The 14203-nt window shown below is 44.6% G+C and overlaps 1 protein-coding gene and 1 pseudogene across 1 annotated transcript; one reads left to right on the top strand and one right to left on the bottom strand.

Annotated features, from left to right (window-relative positions):
• Positions 1-1933: 1933 nt before the first annotated feature.
• LOC130683864 (uncharacterized) lies at positions 1934-5698 on the top strand. The gene is made up of 2 exons (XM_057502783.1): positions 1934-2921; positions 4287-5698. Exon 2 carries the CDS (start codon positions 4945-4947, stop codon positions 5680-5682), a length of 738 nt encoding a protein of 245 aa, XP_057358766.1. The 5' UTR covers positions 1934-2921; positions 4287-4944; the 3' UTR covers positions 5683-5698.
• A 2606-nt stretch (positions 5699-8304) lies between these two features.
• Positions 8305-14203, bottom strand: part of LOC130683987 (adhesion G protein-coupled receptor E2-like) — a 31993-nt pseudogene continuing 26094 nt past the window's right edge.

Genomic DNA, 14203 nt, shown 5'->3' with positions numbered 1-14203 from the left:
AGCAATGAGAAGTACCCTTAGCCAAACAGCCCCAAAATAAGCACTAGGTAACAAAACCAAAGATCAAAGGGCATTCTTAAATGCCGCCAATGAAGAATGATACATTATGCAGAGGGAAACCATATAAATTTCCTAGCCAAACCCCTGGTGCATTCCCCCACTGTCCCATTGTCTCTTCCATTCCAATCCCCCTAGTCCAGTAATTTCCACCAAGCCCAGAATCCCCCTGCCTCCGTGTGCCAGAGCATTGACAGCACTCCGATTCCATCCACACGCCCACCTCCTGCTTCCCTCCCTGGCTTCACACACAAATCTGCCTGACTCTGCCTGTTTTTTTCCAAGCTCGCCCACGCCATCATTCCAGCAGCTGTTGTCAGCCCTTCCCTTGCACCTGAGCCCTATCAGGTATTCAGCCCCCTCTAGCCCTCCTCTGTTGCCCCCAAGCACTCCACCCCATATCAAAGTCACTCTAATTCCTCCCCAAATCCTCACCCTTCCCGTTCATCCAGGACCTTCACGCTTCACTGCCTTCCTTTACAACCACGCAGGGCAGGTGCTCCTAGTACTCGCCTTCACCACCCTGTTTATACTCAATGGCTCCAGCCACCTAGCAACCACAGGACTTCTGTCGACCCAGATTGCGGGGTCTGTAATCCCCAGAGTGTCCTGGGTCCTCCTGACCCAGCCAGCTCTCCTCACTTTCCATATGGCCTCCAGACTTCCCCGGTATTCCACTCCTGCCCCTCCCATTCCCCAACTGCTGCACCACTTCAGACCTATGCAGCCCACCATTCTGAATCCCCTCAAGCCCTCTGGGCTCACCTGCCACTCCATGTCTCCCTGTATCTTCTGTCTCTCCTAGTCTCTCCCATCAATCCTCTCCCCACTCTGTGACTGTGCTAAACTCCAGTGCGGTCTCTCTCCACCTACCTGCTGCTCCCACCTTCTCCCCAGCTCCTCCACAGCACCTAGTGCCTCCCCCAGACCTGCAATACAGTCTATTCTCCAGCACAACCCAGTTCCTATCAGGCCCCATCACCATCCCCAGTCTTCCCATCGCTGTTCACAAAATTTTCCAGCCAGTTCTTCTCAGGCCCCTGTCCCTCCCTGAGTCTTTCAAACACCCAACCCAGAATGCCCCACAGGAAGACTGACTGATCTAACTCAGCCCTAAACAGCCCCCAATGGTCCCCTCCATTCACTCCATTTCTCCCCTGCTGATGCTTCTCCTCCCATTTCTCTTTTAGGCCATTGCTCCAATCCCAAGGAATTTCAACTCTCACTCTTTTTTTAAGTGTATTTTTTATTGAAGTATGGTTGATATGCAATCATATTGGTTTCAAGTATACAACACAGTGATTCAACAGTTACACACGATTAAATCCTTACCCCAACTAGTGCAGTTACCATCTGTCAAAAAAGATGTTGTATTCTCCATGCTGCACTTCCATCCCTATGACCATTTTATGTTATGGTTGAGATTTTGGGCCTTTTTATTCCCTTCACCTATTTCACCCACCTACCCCAAACCCTCCCCCATGGTAACCATCAGTCACTTCTCAGTGTCTATGAATCTCTGCTCTTTTGTTCATTCTGTTTTTAGATTCTTCATATAAGGGAAATCATATGGTACTTGCCTTTCTATGCCTGGCTTCTTTCACTAAGCATAATATCCTCTGGGTCTATTGTAAGAATGAGAATAAGTTAGCATAAGAGTAGCCATCTTAAGGGCCTAGAAGCAGTTTTCTGAGGTTGTGACTTAAAAGAAAAAAAAAACTGGAACTGGGTAAGGCCTTGGAAAACAAGTTATTCATGAACACCGGGATGGGGGCAGCTGTGGCCTTCCGTCAGCTAACCTCGGTCAGTTAATCCTACTTACCAAGCTTATCGTGCAGAACCTCCCTAACAATTGAGGAGTGGTCTTGTCTTGCAAAGATAATGTGCAGCTGTGGAAAATTACTAAGAGTTAAGTGTTTTGAAAATGCTATATAAACCGTTGGTTTTGAGTGCTCGGGGTCCTTGTTGAGACCCGCTGCGTCGGGCTAACTTGGACCCCAGCTAGCTGGTTCCTGAATAAATTCCTCTTGCTTGTTGCATCAAGAGACGCCTTTCGTGAGTGATTTGGGGTGGCGTCCTCCTCTGGGAGAATCCAACATTTGGGGGCTCGTCCGGGATATGCGCTCACCCCGCTTCACTCCCGAAGTCGCTCTTGGAGGAAGAGGTAAGATTAGTGGCGCCTTGGGTTGTCTGTATTCTGTTTTCTGTTTTTCAGTGAGACCGGTCAGAATTCTGAAAGGGTACCCGTTGTCTGGCAGCTGTCTCGATCCCGTAAAAGGGTCGAGACTGCGGTCGGTAGACGTACTAGGAGCACCACAGGCTGCAACCCTGGGGGACGCCTCGGGGAGGTTGGAGGGCCAGGGACGCCTGGTAGCCTCCCGTCTGTTTTTCTGGCAAAGTGAACCTGATGAGATAGGATTGATTTTTGGGCGCCGAGAGTATCAACCCTCTGATTCCTTTCGGTTTCTGTTTGAGACTCTGAGGAGAACTGAACGCGGCCGCTGTGTGTCTAATTTGTGTGTGTCTTTGTTTTTTGTGTCTTTTACGTGTCTAATTATTGTTATACTGACAATGGGACAGGCAGTGACGACCCCCTTAGCCTGACGTTAACCACCCGCCCTTTTCAGAAGAACCGCAGAAACTAACTGGTCTGGTAGAGTCCCTGATGTTTTCCCACCAGCCCACCTGGGATGACTGTCAGCAGCTTTTGCAGGTGCTCTTCACCACGGAAGAGAGAGAGAGGATTCTCCTGGAAGCACGAAGGAATGTGCCTGGAACCGATGGGCGACCTTCGCAACTCCCTCATGACATAGAGAGGGGGTTCCCGTTGACTAGACCCAACTGGGACTTTAATTCTCCAGAAGGTAGGGAGCGACTAACCATCTATCGTCAGGCTCTGGTGGCAGGTCTCCGTGGGGCCGCAAGACGCCCCACCAATTTGGCCAAGGTAAGAGAGGTCAGCCAGGGAGCCACTGAAGCACCCGCAGTATTCTTAGAGCGCCTGATAGAAGCCTTCAGGCGGTATACTCCCTTTGATCCCACTTCTGAGGGGCATAGTGCTTCAGTGGCCCTTGCTTTTATCGGACAGTCGGCACCCGACATTAGAAAAAAAACTACAGAGATTGGAAGGCTTACAGGATTTGTCGCTGAGGAAGAGAAGGAGTAAATAAAGGGAAAGTAAAAAAGAAAAGAGGGATAGGAAGTATGAGAGAAATTTAACAAAGATCTTGGCCGCAGTAGTAGAAAGTAAGGGACGCCCGCCCTCTAGTGGTAGAACTAGTAAGGCAGGGTCCCTGGGCAACCGACCTCCTTTGGATAAAGATCAGTGTGCATACTGCAAGGAGAAGGGGCATTGGGTGAAAGAATGCCCTAAGAAACCACCGCGGGGACCTCCGAAGAAGGTGTTGTCTCTGCTAGAAGATGAGGATTAGGGAAGACGGGGCTCGGAGCCCCTCCCCGAGCCTAGAGTAACTCTGAAGGTGGAGGGGCAACCCGTTGAGTTTCTGGTAGATACCGGGGCTCAACATTCAGTACTGACCCAAGCTAGAGGCCCCTTTCTAGCAAAAAGTCTTGGGTGTTCGGGGCCACGGGTCAGACAATATGCATGGACTACCCAAAGAACAGTGGACTTAGGAGTGGGACAAGTAAACCACTCATTCCTTGTTATACCGGAATGCCCTACACCCTTGTTAGGAAGAGACATCTTGACCAAAGTCGGGGCCCAAATATCCTTTCAGGCTGAAGATACCCGAGTGACTGATAAAGAGAAGAAACCTTTGGGCCTAAGTATTCTGTCCATAAGATTAGAAGACGAGTACTGCCTTTTTAAGGAACCAGAACCCTCCCGAGTTAATCAAAGGTGGCTCAACCAGTTTTCAGGGGCCTGGGCGGAGACGGCAGGTATGGGGCTTGCTGTAAATCAGCCCCCGGTGGTCATAGAATTGAAAGCCTCAGCCTCACCAGTATCCAATGAGTAAAGAAGCCAGAGATGGAATTAGGCCCCATATCCAGAGGCTCATAGAGCAGGGGATATTAGTAAAATGTTAAAGAAAGCGGGAACAGGAGATTATCGACCAGTGCAAGATTTAAGAGAAGTTAATAAGAGAACACAGGACATTCATCCCACTGTGCCGAATCCTTATAACCTGCTAAGCTCTCTGGCCCCAGAAAACACTTGGTATACAGTCTTAGATTTAAAAGACGCCTTCTTTTGTTTGCGCCTGCACCAGAGTAGCCAACCGCTGTTTGCTTTTGAGTGGAAGGACCTCTCCACAGGAACTACTGGACAATTGACCTGGACTCGCTTGCCACAAGGATTCAAGAATTCACCTATGTTGATGACTTGCTGATAGCCGCCCCTACACAAGAAGTCTGCCAAGAGGCCACTGAAGCCCTTTTGACTGAACTTGCTAAGCTGGGGTATAGAGTATCTGCCAAAAAGGCACAGATCTGCCAACAACAAGTGACTTATTTAGGGTATTCCCTGAGAGAAGGGAAAAGGTGGCTTACTGAAGCCCGGAAGCAGACTGTGACGCAGATCCCGGTCCCTACTACTCCGCGCCAAGTCCGCGAATTTCTGGGAACAGCAGGGTTCTGTAGATTATGGATACCCGGATATGCCACCTTAGCCGCCCCCCCTGTACCCCCTAACCAAAGGGGCAGCCCCGTTTGCTTGGGGACCTGAACAGCAACAGGCCTTTGATAAGATCAAGAAGGCCCTCCTGTCGGCACCCGCTCTGGCCTTGCCAGACGTGACTAAGCCGTTCGTCCTTTTTGTGGATGAACGGAGTGGAGTGGCTCGGGGTGTGTTGACCCAGCAATGGGGACCTTGGAAGAGACCTGTCGCCTATTTGTTAGAGTGTAATTTGGCAGCCACCCGAGAGATGGATGTCGAATGCCAGAATGACTCACTACCAAACCTTACTCCTGAATCGTGATCGTGTAGAGTTTGCCCCCCCTGCCATTCTAAACCCGGCCACTCTGCTCCCCGATTCGGGGAAGGAAGTGCTTCATACCTGCCAGGAAATCCTGGCTGAGGAGACAGGCGCCCGCCAGGACTTGCAAGATCAGCCCTTAGGAGGACCGGGACTCCTGACTTGGTATACGGACGGGAGCAGTTACATCATGGATGGTAAGAGAATGGCTGGAGCTGCAGTAGTAGATGATGACCGGATTATATGGGCCAGTGGACTCCCAACGGGCACCTCTGCACAGCGAGCAGAACTCATCGCCCTGACTCAGGCCCTAAGGATGGCAAAAGGTAAGAGACTTAACGACTACACTGACAGCAGATACGCCTTTGCCACTGCTCATATACACGGGGCTATTTATAGACAGAGAGGGCTGTTAACTTCTGCCGGGAAAGATGTTAAAAACAAACAAGAGATTTTAGATTTGCTAGAAGCCATCCATAGGCCTAAGGAAGTAGCAATAATACATTGCCCTGGACATCAGAAAGATGACTCTCCAATAGCTCGAGGAAACCGGAGGGCAGACCAAGCCGCAAAGCAAGCGGCTCAGGGAATGAACATTTTGCCCCTCCAAGTGTATCCGGAAGCCACCCACATTAAGAGCTTCCAGTATACACCTGAAGATCTCGTTTGTATAAACAAATTAGGGTTCTGAAGAAGGGAAAGTTGTCCTGCCCCAGAGAGAGGCAGAGGAATACTTAAGGCAATTACATCAATTGACACATCTGGAGCAAAAAATCTAAAAACCTTGGTTCGAGACTCCCCTTATCATGTTATTGGATTAGGAAAATTGGCTGACGAGGTTGTAAAAAATTGTGTACCCTGTCAATTAGTAAACGTGAGCAAAAATCAAGCAATATCTGGAAAAAGACTTCGAGGAGATCGCCCAGGAGCTTATTGGGAAGTTGACTTCACTGAAATTAAGCCTGCTAAGTATGGATATAAGTACCTTCTAGTTTTCAGGATGGACAGAGGCGTTCCCCACAAAAACTGAGACAGCCCAGACGGTGTCTAAAAAGATCCTTGAAGAGATATTCCCAGATTTGGGATCCCAAAGGTAATCGGCTCTGACAACGGCCCTGCCTTTGTTGCCCAGGTAAGTCAGGGATTGGCCAAGATCCTGGGGATGGATTGGAAATTGCATTGTGCATACAGGCCCCAGAGCTCAGGACAGGTAGAAAGGATGAACAGAACTCTAAAAGAGACCTTGACTAAATTGTCCATAGAGATTGGCTTATGTGATTGGTTGGTCCTCCTTCCCTTTGCCCTGTTTAGAGTCAGGAACACTCCCGGCTGCTTTGGACTAACGCCTTTTGAAATAATGTTTGGGGCCCCGGCCCCGCTTCAGTCAGCACATCTTCATACATTCCCTGAGTGTGCAACTAATAAGTTTTTGCTTGAAAAGTTACGAGCCTTGGAGGACTGTGTGCAGCTTTAAGAGAAGAATGCTGCTTTTATGCAGACCACTCCGGAATAAGAGATTCAATGTCAAAGCTTAGGGAAAGGCTAGACCAGAGAAAGAGAGAGCGAGAGGCTGGCCAGGGTCTATTTGAGTCCTGGTTCACTAAGTCCCCATGGCTCACAACTCTGATATCCACTTTAGCTGGACTCTTGCTCATTCTTGTTCTGCTTCTTACTTTTGGTCCCTGCGTTTTGAACCGGCTAATATCTTTTGTTAGAGAGAGAGTAAGTGCTGTTCAAGTACTAATGCTGAGACAACAGTATCACTCGCTCACACATCAAGAAGAAACAAACATTCCATGATTGGAATGCCCCAAAAAGAGAAGTGGGGAAATGTAAGAATGAGAATAAGTTAGCATAAGAGTAGCCATCTTAAGGGCCTAGAAGCAGTTTTCTGAGGTTGTGACTTAAAAGAAAAAAAAAAACTGGAACTGGGTAAGGCCTTGGAAAACAAGTTAATCATGAACACCGGGATGGGGGCAGCTGTGGCCTTCGGTCAGCTAACCTTGGTCAGTTAATCCTACTTACCAAGCTTATCGTGCAGAACCTCTCTAACAATTGAGGAGTGGTCTTGTCTTGCAAAGATAATGTGCAGCTGTGGAAAATTACTAAGAGTTAAGTGTTTTGAAAATGCTATATAAACCGTTGGTTTTGAGTGCTCGGGGTCCTTGTTGAGACCCGCTGCATCGGGCTAACTTGGACCCCAGCTAGCTGGTTCCTGAATAAATTCCTCTTGCTTGTTGCATCAAGAGACGCCTTTCGTGAGTGATTTGGGGCGGCGTCCTCCTCTGGGAGAATCCAACACTATCTATGTTGTCACAGATGGCAGGATTTATTTCTTTTTTATGGCTGAATAATATTCCATTGTGTATATGTACATATCTATCCATTCTTCTATTGATGGTCAACTCTCACTTTTCTTATTAAGGCATCATTGATATACACTCTTATGAAGGTTTCACAGGAAAACAATGTGGTTACTACATTCACCCATATTATCAAGTCCTCCCCCATATCCCACTGCAGTCACTGTCCATCAGTGCAGCAAGATGCCACAGAGTCACTACTTGTCTTATCTGTGCTACACTGTCTTCCCCATCTCACTCTTGAATACCCTATTGCTAAGACCCAAAGTGCCCAATTTTCTACGATCTGAAGACTCCAAGTATGCAGCTTCGGCTGCTTGTAGTTCTCTGGTTCCTGCCTTTTAGATTTCCAGTTCTGCAACACATGAGCTCCGTAACTTCTGGTTCCATGACACTTGGGATCCTCAACTTCCAGCTTTAAAGTGCTTCTCATTACATACTTCCCAGATCCAGATTCTATGTCTCCACCAGGGATTAAATCCTGAATGAGTCCATTTCCTCAACCATATAATGACCATCAGATCCAGGAAAGGGGGCAACAAATGCAGGGAGCTGCTTGCAACTGAGCCCCAAAGTGCACATCTGAAAGGAGAGACCTCTTCAACCTTGTACCTCATCACCACCCCCCACCCGCTCTCTGATGGGCATGGTCTTGTACCGGATCTCTAGCATGAGAAATGGAACCTCACTTCATAAACTTGTCTCATGCCAGTTTCTAACTCAAGGACATAATTCTGGGAGGGAGGAAAGAACTGGGAAACCTCCAGGCCCTGATCAGCCTGATCTGGTTAACTCACTTGTCATTGGGTTTCATACTAGAGCTTAATCTTTATTTTCTCCTTTACCATTTGTCAGTAAAATTACAATTATTTCCAGAATCTCTTGCCCGGTTTTACTGCATCTGCATATCAATAGGTGTCTCCAAGAGGTGAAGATTAGCAATCTGCATATCAACAGGGAATTACAAGGGCATGGGAGGGTTTATCTCAAATGGAGAGGCTGGGTGGAGCTCTCTTCTCTCTTCTGCTGCAGCTGGGTCTGAGGAGAAGAGGGGACCATGGCTTGTAAGAAATAAATGGTTTCTTACACTTCATTTGTAAGACCCAACGGCCTTATTCCGGTCTGCGCTTCCCCCCCAGTGAGGAGACGAAGGCCACGGCAGATCGATGCAACAAGCAAGAGGTTTATTGTTATTCCAGCTAGCTGGGGTCCAAGTGTCTGCCCGACACAGCGGGTTTCAACAAGGACCTCGAGCACTCAAAACCAAGGGTTTATATAGCATTTTCAAAACACTTAACTCTTAGTAATTTTCCACAGCTGCACATTATCTTTGCAAGACATACATCCTGGGGTTAAGCGAGAGCAAGGTAAGACCACTCCTCAATTGTTAGGGAGGTTCTGCACGATAAGCTTGGTATGTAGGATTAACTGACCAAGGTTAGCTGACTGAAGGCCACAGCTGCCCCCATCCCGGTGTTCATGATTAACTTGTTTTCCAAGGCCTTACCCAGTTTCAGTTTTTTTTCTTTTAAGTCACAACTTCAGAAAACTGCTTCTAGGCCCTTAAGATGGCTACTCTTATGCTAACTTATTCTCATTCCTACATTCCCCTCTTCTTCTTGTAACTATTTCAATCATGAAATTAGAGGTCATCTGTTTGGTAGTGCAATAGGGGAAAGGCACAATATGAACGGCGCAGTCTTAGCTTTTGAAGGTTGTGTTTGTCCAGCTGACGTGGTTATCTTGGAATAGTTTTTGAGAACGGTGTGTGGGTCAGCTAAACAGCGTTGGTGTCTCTGGAAGCGCACCTGGTCACTTTAGGGGTCTTCTGGTGATTTTTAAGCTGGAGAGGATTCTCAGTAGGTTGGGCTCTCCACGTGAGATGGTCGTCAGCTGTCTCGGCTGAGATAACGGGTTTCACATGAGATGCGTGGATCCAGGTGGCAATCTTACTAACTTTGACTGCTGTTGGGGTGGTCAGTAACACTAAGTAGGGTCTTTTCTACCGTGGCTCAAGGGTCTGCGCTCGGTGTCGCTTTACAAACACAAAGTCTTTAACTTGGAACAGGTGGGCTGCTTCTGAAGTGCCGGGCTCATAGACTGCTTTTAGTTGGGTCTACACTTCTCTTTGGACTGCCTGAAGAGCTTTTAACTTATTATATAAATCGCGGTTGTCAGTTTGGGTAACGGGGAAGGGGTTTTTGAATATTAAAGATAATTTCTTTCTTTGATTTCTCTCTGGGACACTGGCGCCCTGGTTCGGGTGCACGTCAAAAGATTGCATGCTCAGCCTCTAAGGTGGGCTGAGATATTGTCTATTTGCTAAAGAATCTTGCTTTTTACTATGCCGTCTACAGCTGGGTCTGTATGCTAAGTCAATTGCTCAGCTTGCAAGATTACTTAGTCAGATCTGAAGGAGGAAAGACAGCACACAGGCCCGGGCCCTCCAGTATGCTAAAGCGAATCCCATACACGATTACAAATGACTAGCATAACAAAACATGTGCTACTCCTCTCTATCTGGGGAACATTAACTGATCTCACTGAAGAATGATTCCAGAGTTCTATGTTCAACATAGTTCCAGTAGGGGGGAGTTCCAGCATGTAGTTACATTGCTCTGATTGCAAATATCCCGCCCCGCCTCTTCCAGAGGCTCTCACTTTATTCTGTCTAAGCCTATGGTCCCTGTCTCATTCTCTCTTCTACAGGTAGAGACTCTAGCTGCTGCTAGGGAAAAGGGGCGATGACCGCTCTGGCTGCTTCGTGCTGAGAAGGGGGCGCGGTAAAGGGTGCAGCTAGGTCTCTATCACTGGTCAGTTGAGAGGGCCTCAGAAGGCTGGCGCTTCTATTCTGGGTTTCGTTTCTATTACTATTTGCAGTTTTGTGGCTTCTAGGCAAGATAAAACAAATTGTGTTATTAGGTTATGTACCAACATCTGGAGTTGGATTTTCTATTCTGGAAGAAGGCTGCGTTATTGAAACAATACTTTAAAATCACTTTCATTTTTATTAGAAGTAACCAGGTTAAGAAAATAATTAACAGCTGGCTTGATTATTTGCACAAGTGCAGCAAGAAGAGCAATTGATTACACAGGCTCTTTTAAATATGCTTTGCTGGAACTTTTTGCAAGGAACCTCAGATTGAACTTTTAAAGGCCTCTTGAGGCTAGACAGCCAAGCCAAACCTGCCATCAGGCTTTGCCTGCAGTACCTGTAGATTTGGATGAATTCCTCTCTTCTCGAGGTCTCTGCACCTGCCAGGAAGCGACTTTCTTTACTCACCTGGTAAGGCTGCTGGGAACTCTGCAAGCAAGGTACCAGGCTAGTTCTTCCAAGGGGCTTTGTTGGCCCTATAAAGTCAATCTTAGTTCTTTAAAGTTGTTCACATCTGAGTCCATGCACATGTCTCTCAGGTATGACATTCCAGCCAAAGCCCTGGCAGTATAACCAGTGTTCTTAGTCTTCTCACAAGGAAAGCAGATTCTTACTAAACTCGTGCAAATAAACATACTGCCATGGAATACGAAAACAGTCACCAAAAGTTTTTAAACTCTGTAGGGATCAGGTAGAGAGAAGGATGTCTCAATTCTGCTTATAAAGACAGCCATCTACTAAACTGTTGTCAGCTTAAGAGAACAAGCTCAAAACACTATCAGCAACATTCGAAACAAAAAGACACAAAACCATTTTCTTTAGTTTATGTAATCTTATGCAACTAATACCTGTTCTGCTGAAATCCAGTTCTTTACCAGTCCAGGAACAACAAAACAGTGACTATAAATGACAAAAAACTTACAAATGACAATGGTCAAAGATCTGACGAGAGCTCACTGTAAGACAGTTGACATAAGGAAATTCTGATATTTCTGTAATACAAAACATTCAGTAACAAAGTTTAGCATTATTCTCTTTGACAGTGCTTTCCTGGTAAATATATATATATATATATATCAGATAAATAAGCCAAATTAGTCAAATACTTTCTCTAATGAGAAAAAATTCTTCTGACATGTTCTAGGGGCCCTCTGGAAAATATCAGAGTTAACTAGAGGTAAAAGCACTTTTTTGCATTTAATTCTTTTAGAACTGTCTATCATTACACATTTATTGTCTATATACCCAGCACAGTAAACGAGATATCTTAAAAAGGTGGGGCAGCAGGGGAGACTGCTGCTGTCAGTTTTTAAAGACAATATATACAAAGTCAAAATAATCTATGTTACCAAGCATTCTTGAGAGAATGGTAGCAGATGGTAGATTTTTCTGCTTTCATCTTCAGGAGGGGAAAAAAGCTACAATAAGAATTCACATTTAGCTGAAAGAACTGTCCAAACTCAAGGCAGATTATAATATCACCAGGCATACAAAAGACCTGTTAGAGATACATACAAAGAATGAATATGGCTATAGTCAAATTCAACTTAAAAGTTTAAGCAGAATCTCAAATTTAAATGTCTCTTTCTTTTACACAGATATTCAGATTTGACCAGAAATATGCTTTGAGATGAAAGAGATCAGGCATCTTACTTCTTCATTTAGGGATTGAGAAATGATGACCTTTGGCTTTCTAACCAGCTATTTCATTCATGGCATCAATAGTGGGTTGTGGTGACATGGAAATGTATGCTGGATATTTGGATGGTTTAAAGATTATATACAATTAATAGCTTACAAACAGTGAAAATAATAAGAACATAACTCAGCATAAGTGTCCAAGACCAGATACAAAAAAGCAGAGAAAGTGCTTAAGTCTACAGGTCTTCCCTGAAAGCTTCAAGAATGTTTTACTCTTTAATAGTAGATAGAGCTTTTAATAGAATTTGCATAGCAACTTATAAGATCATTTGCATTAAAAAATATGGAGAGTCCTCCATGTTTTTTAAAACATACAAACATATCTACAGCATATAAATTAAACAAGAAGACCTGGTGGTTCTCAAAAAAATCTATTACAACCTTCTTCAAAAGTGGTCACCCGTTTGCCCATCTAAACTTTTACAGTGAAACCTGTTTTTCTGGGAGAAACATAATCTTGTCCAGATTCTACACAATTTAATTTTTAAGAATAAATTTTGGTTTGTTAACTTAAATAATTCAATTTCTCATGCCATGCAATCGTTTTCAATAACAAAATATTTCAAAGGCAAATAAAGGTTACACAGTTGTTAATATTAAAAAGACTAAAAGCTAAAGTTTGTTAAGATTTCATTTTTTAAAAAAATATTCTGGCAACTCACTGAGACTTTAAGCATGAGAAACTGCTTTGATAAAACAATTAGAGAACTCTTTGCAATCTTTCAACATTGAGCAGACTAACAGTTAAAGAAAACTGTTTTTTGTTTTGTTTTTTTTAACTGGAAACAAAATTCTAATTTTGCTGTGCACTTGATATCAAGACTCACTTGCTTTAATTTCACATAGCATGACTATATCTGTAAGAATATAGTAATTTATTCTTCATTTGCCCCATGGTCTCAAGCACATAAACGGGTGAGAATTATGCCTGGGCTTGCCGGGGTTTATCCCGCCTTATCTCTAAACATCTTGACCTTCCTCCAAAGCAACAGGCTGAGCGGATCCGCTACAACAAAAGGCACCACGCTGCTGCACCACACTGCTCTCTCTTTGTCTCTGTTCTCCGTCCCTCTCTAACATAAACAGCTGCACTTTAGAACAAAGCCACTTTCTTTTATCAAAAAACACATTCTTTAGCATGCAGATGAGTTTCCATTCTTTATACCTTCTCTTATTAAAACATACATCTTTTAGCATAGAGAAATGTTTTCCTTATTTAAGTAGTTTTCATTAGAACTTAAAATCATTTGATACTTTAATTTTCAGTGAACACTGAAAAACAGGCCACCGTAAACTGTTACACTAGCATTCTTCATCTATGAACATATATTATCATTTTTGGAAATGTGCTTTACAACACAATTTCTCATTAGGCACAAAATATGTCTATATAACTTAGCAAACTTTAAAAATTTTGGTTACCACAAAAATTCTCAAGCTGTTTGCATACATATACACTGTTATACATTAATACAGTATTATTATTAAGATGTTTATTTGCTACACTTGTTTACTTATTTTTAGCAACTATGCCAGATTACTTAGAAAACTTTTACTAAACATTAGACAAAGTCAAGCTTTCCTTCAAGCATTTTCTTGAAATGTTTAACTGGTAACATCAACTTAAATGACTTTAAGTAAACTTTGGCAGCTGATAACTACAATGACATGCCCGCCTCAGGCAAACCCAAATTAGCATTAATGCTTAACATTTTCCATCAGATTTTCTGGAAGTTTTAGAATGCCTAATTTTCACAAGCGCTTGTCTTTAAATCAATTTCATTAATACCATCCGGAGGTAGAAAGATATTTTCATTTACACACTTAGACACACAAACTTACAGACTGAGACATAATGATAAGGTTCCCTCCGGCAGCCAGCCAACATTAAAGGATGGCCACTTGAGGTGAAGAAAACACGAAATTTTCTCTTCCTGATGTCCGTGCTCAAATTGTGAGCTCTCTCCCTAACGTCTGAGAAAAATGGTCTGTCATGAGAGACAAGGGGGTCGTCTGCGTCTGTCCCATTGTCAGTATAACAATAATTAGACACGTAAAAGACACAAAAAACAAAGACACACACAAATTAGACACACAGCGGCCGCGTTTAGTTCTCCTCAGAGTCTCAAACAGAAACCGAAAGGAATCAGAGGGTTGATACTCTCGGCGCCCAAAAACCAACCCTATCTCATCAGGTTCACTTTGCCGGAAAAACAGACGGGAGGCTACCAGGCGTCCCTGGCCTCCCAACCTCCCCGAGGCGTCCCCCAGGG

The sequence above is a fragment of the Manis pentadactyla genome, chromosome 5 (genome assembly GCF_030020395.1).
Source record: "Manis pentadactyla isolate mManPen7 chromosome 5, mManPen7.hap1, whole genome shotgun sequence".
In the NCBI taxonomy this organism is placed as follows: domain Eukaryota; kingdom Metazoa; phylum Chordata; class Mammalia; order Pholidota; family Manidae; genus Manis; species Manis pentadactyla.
This window is presented reverse-complemented; position numbering and strand designations above follow the sequence as displayed.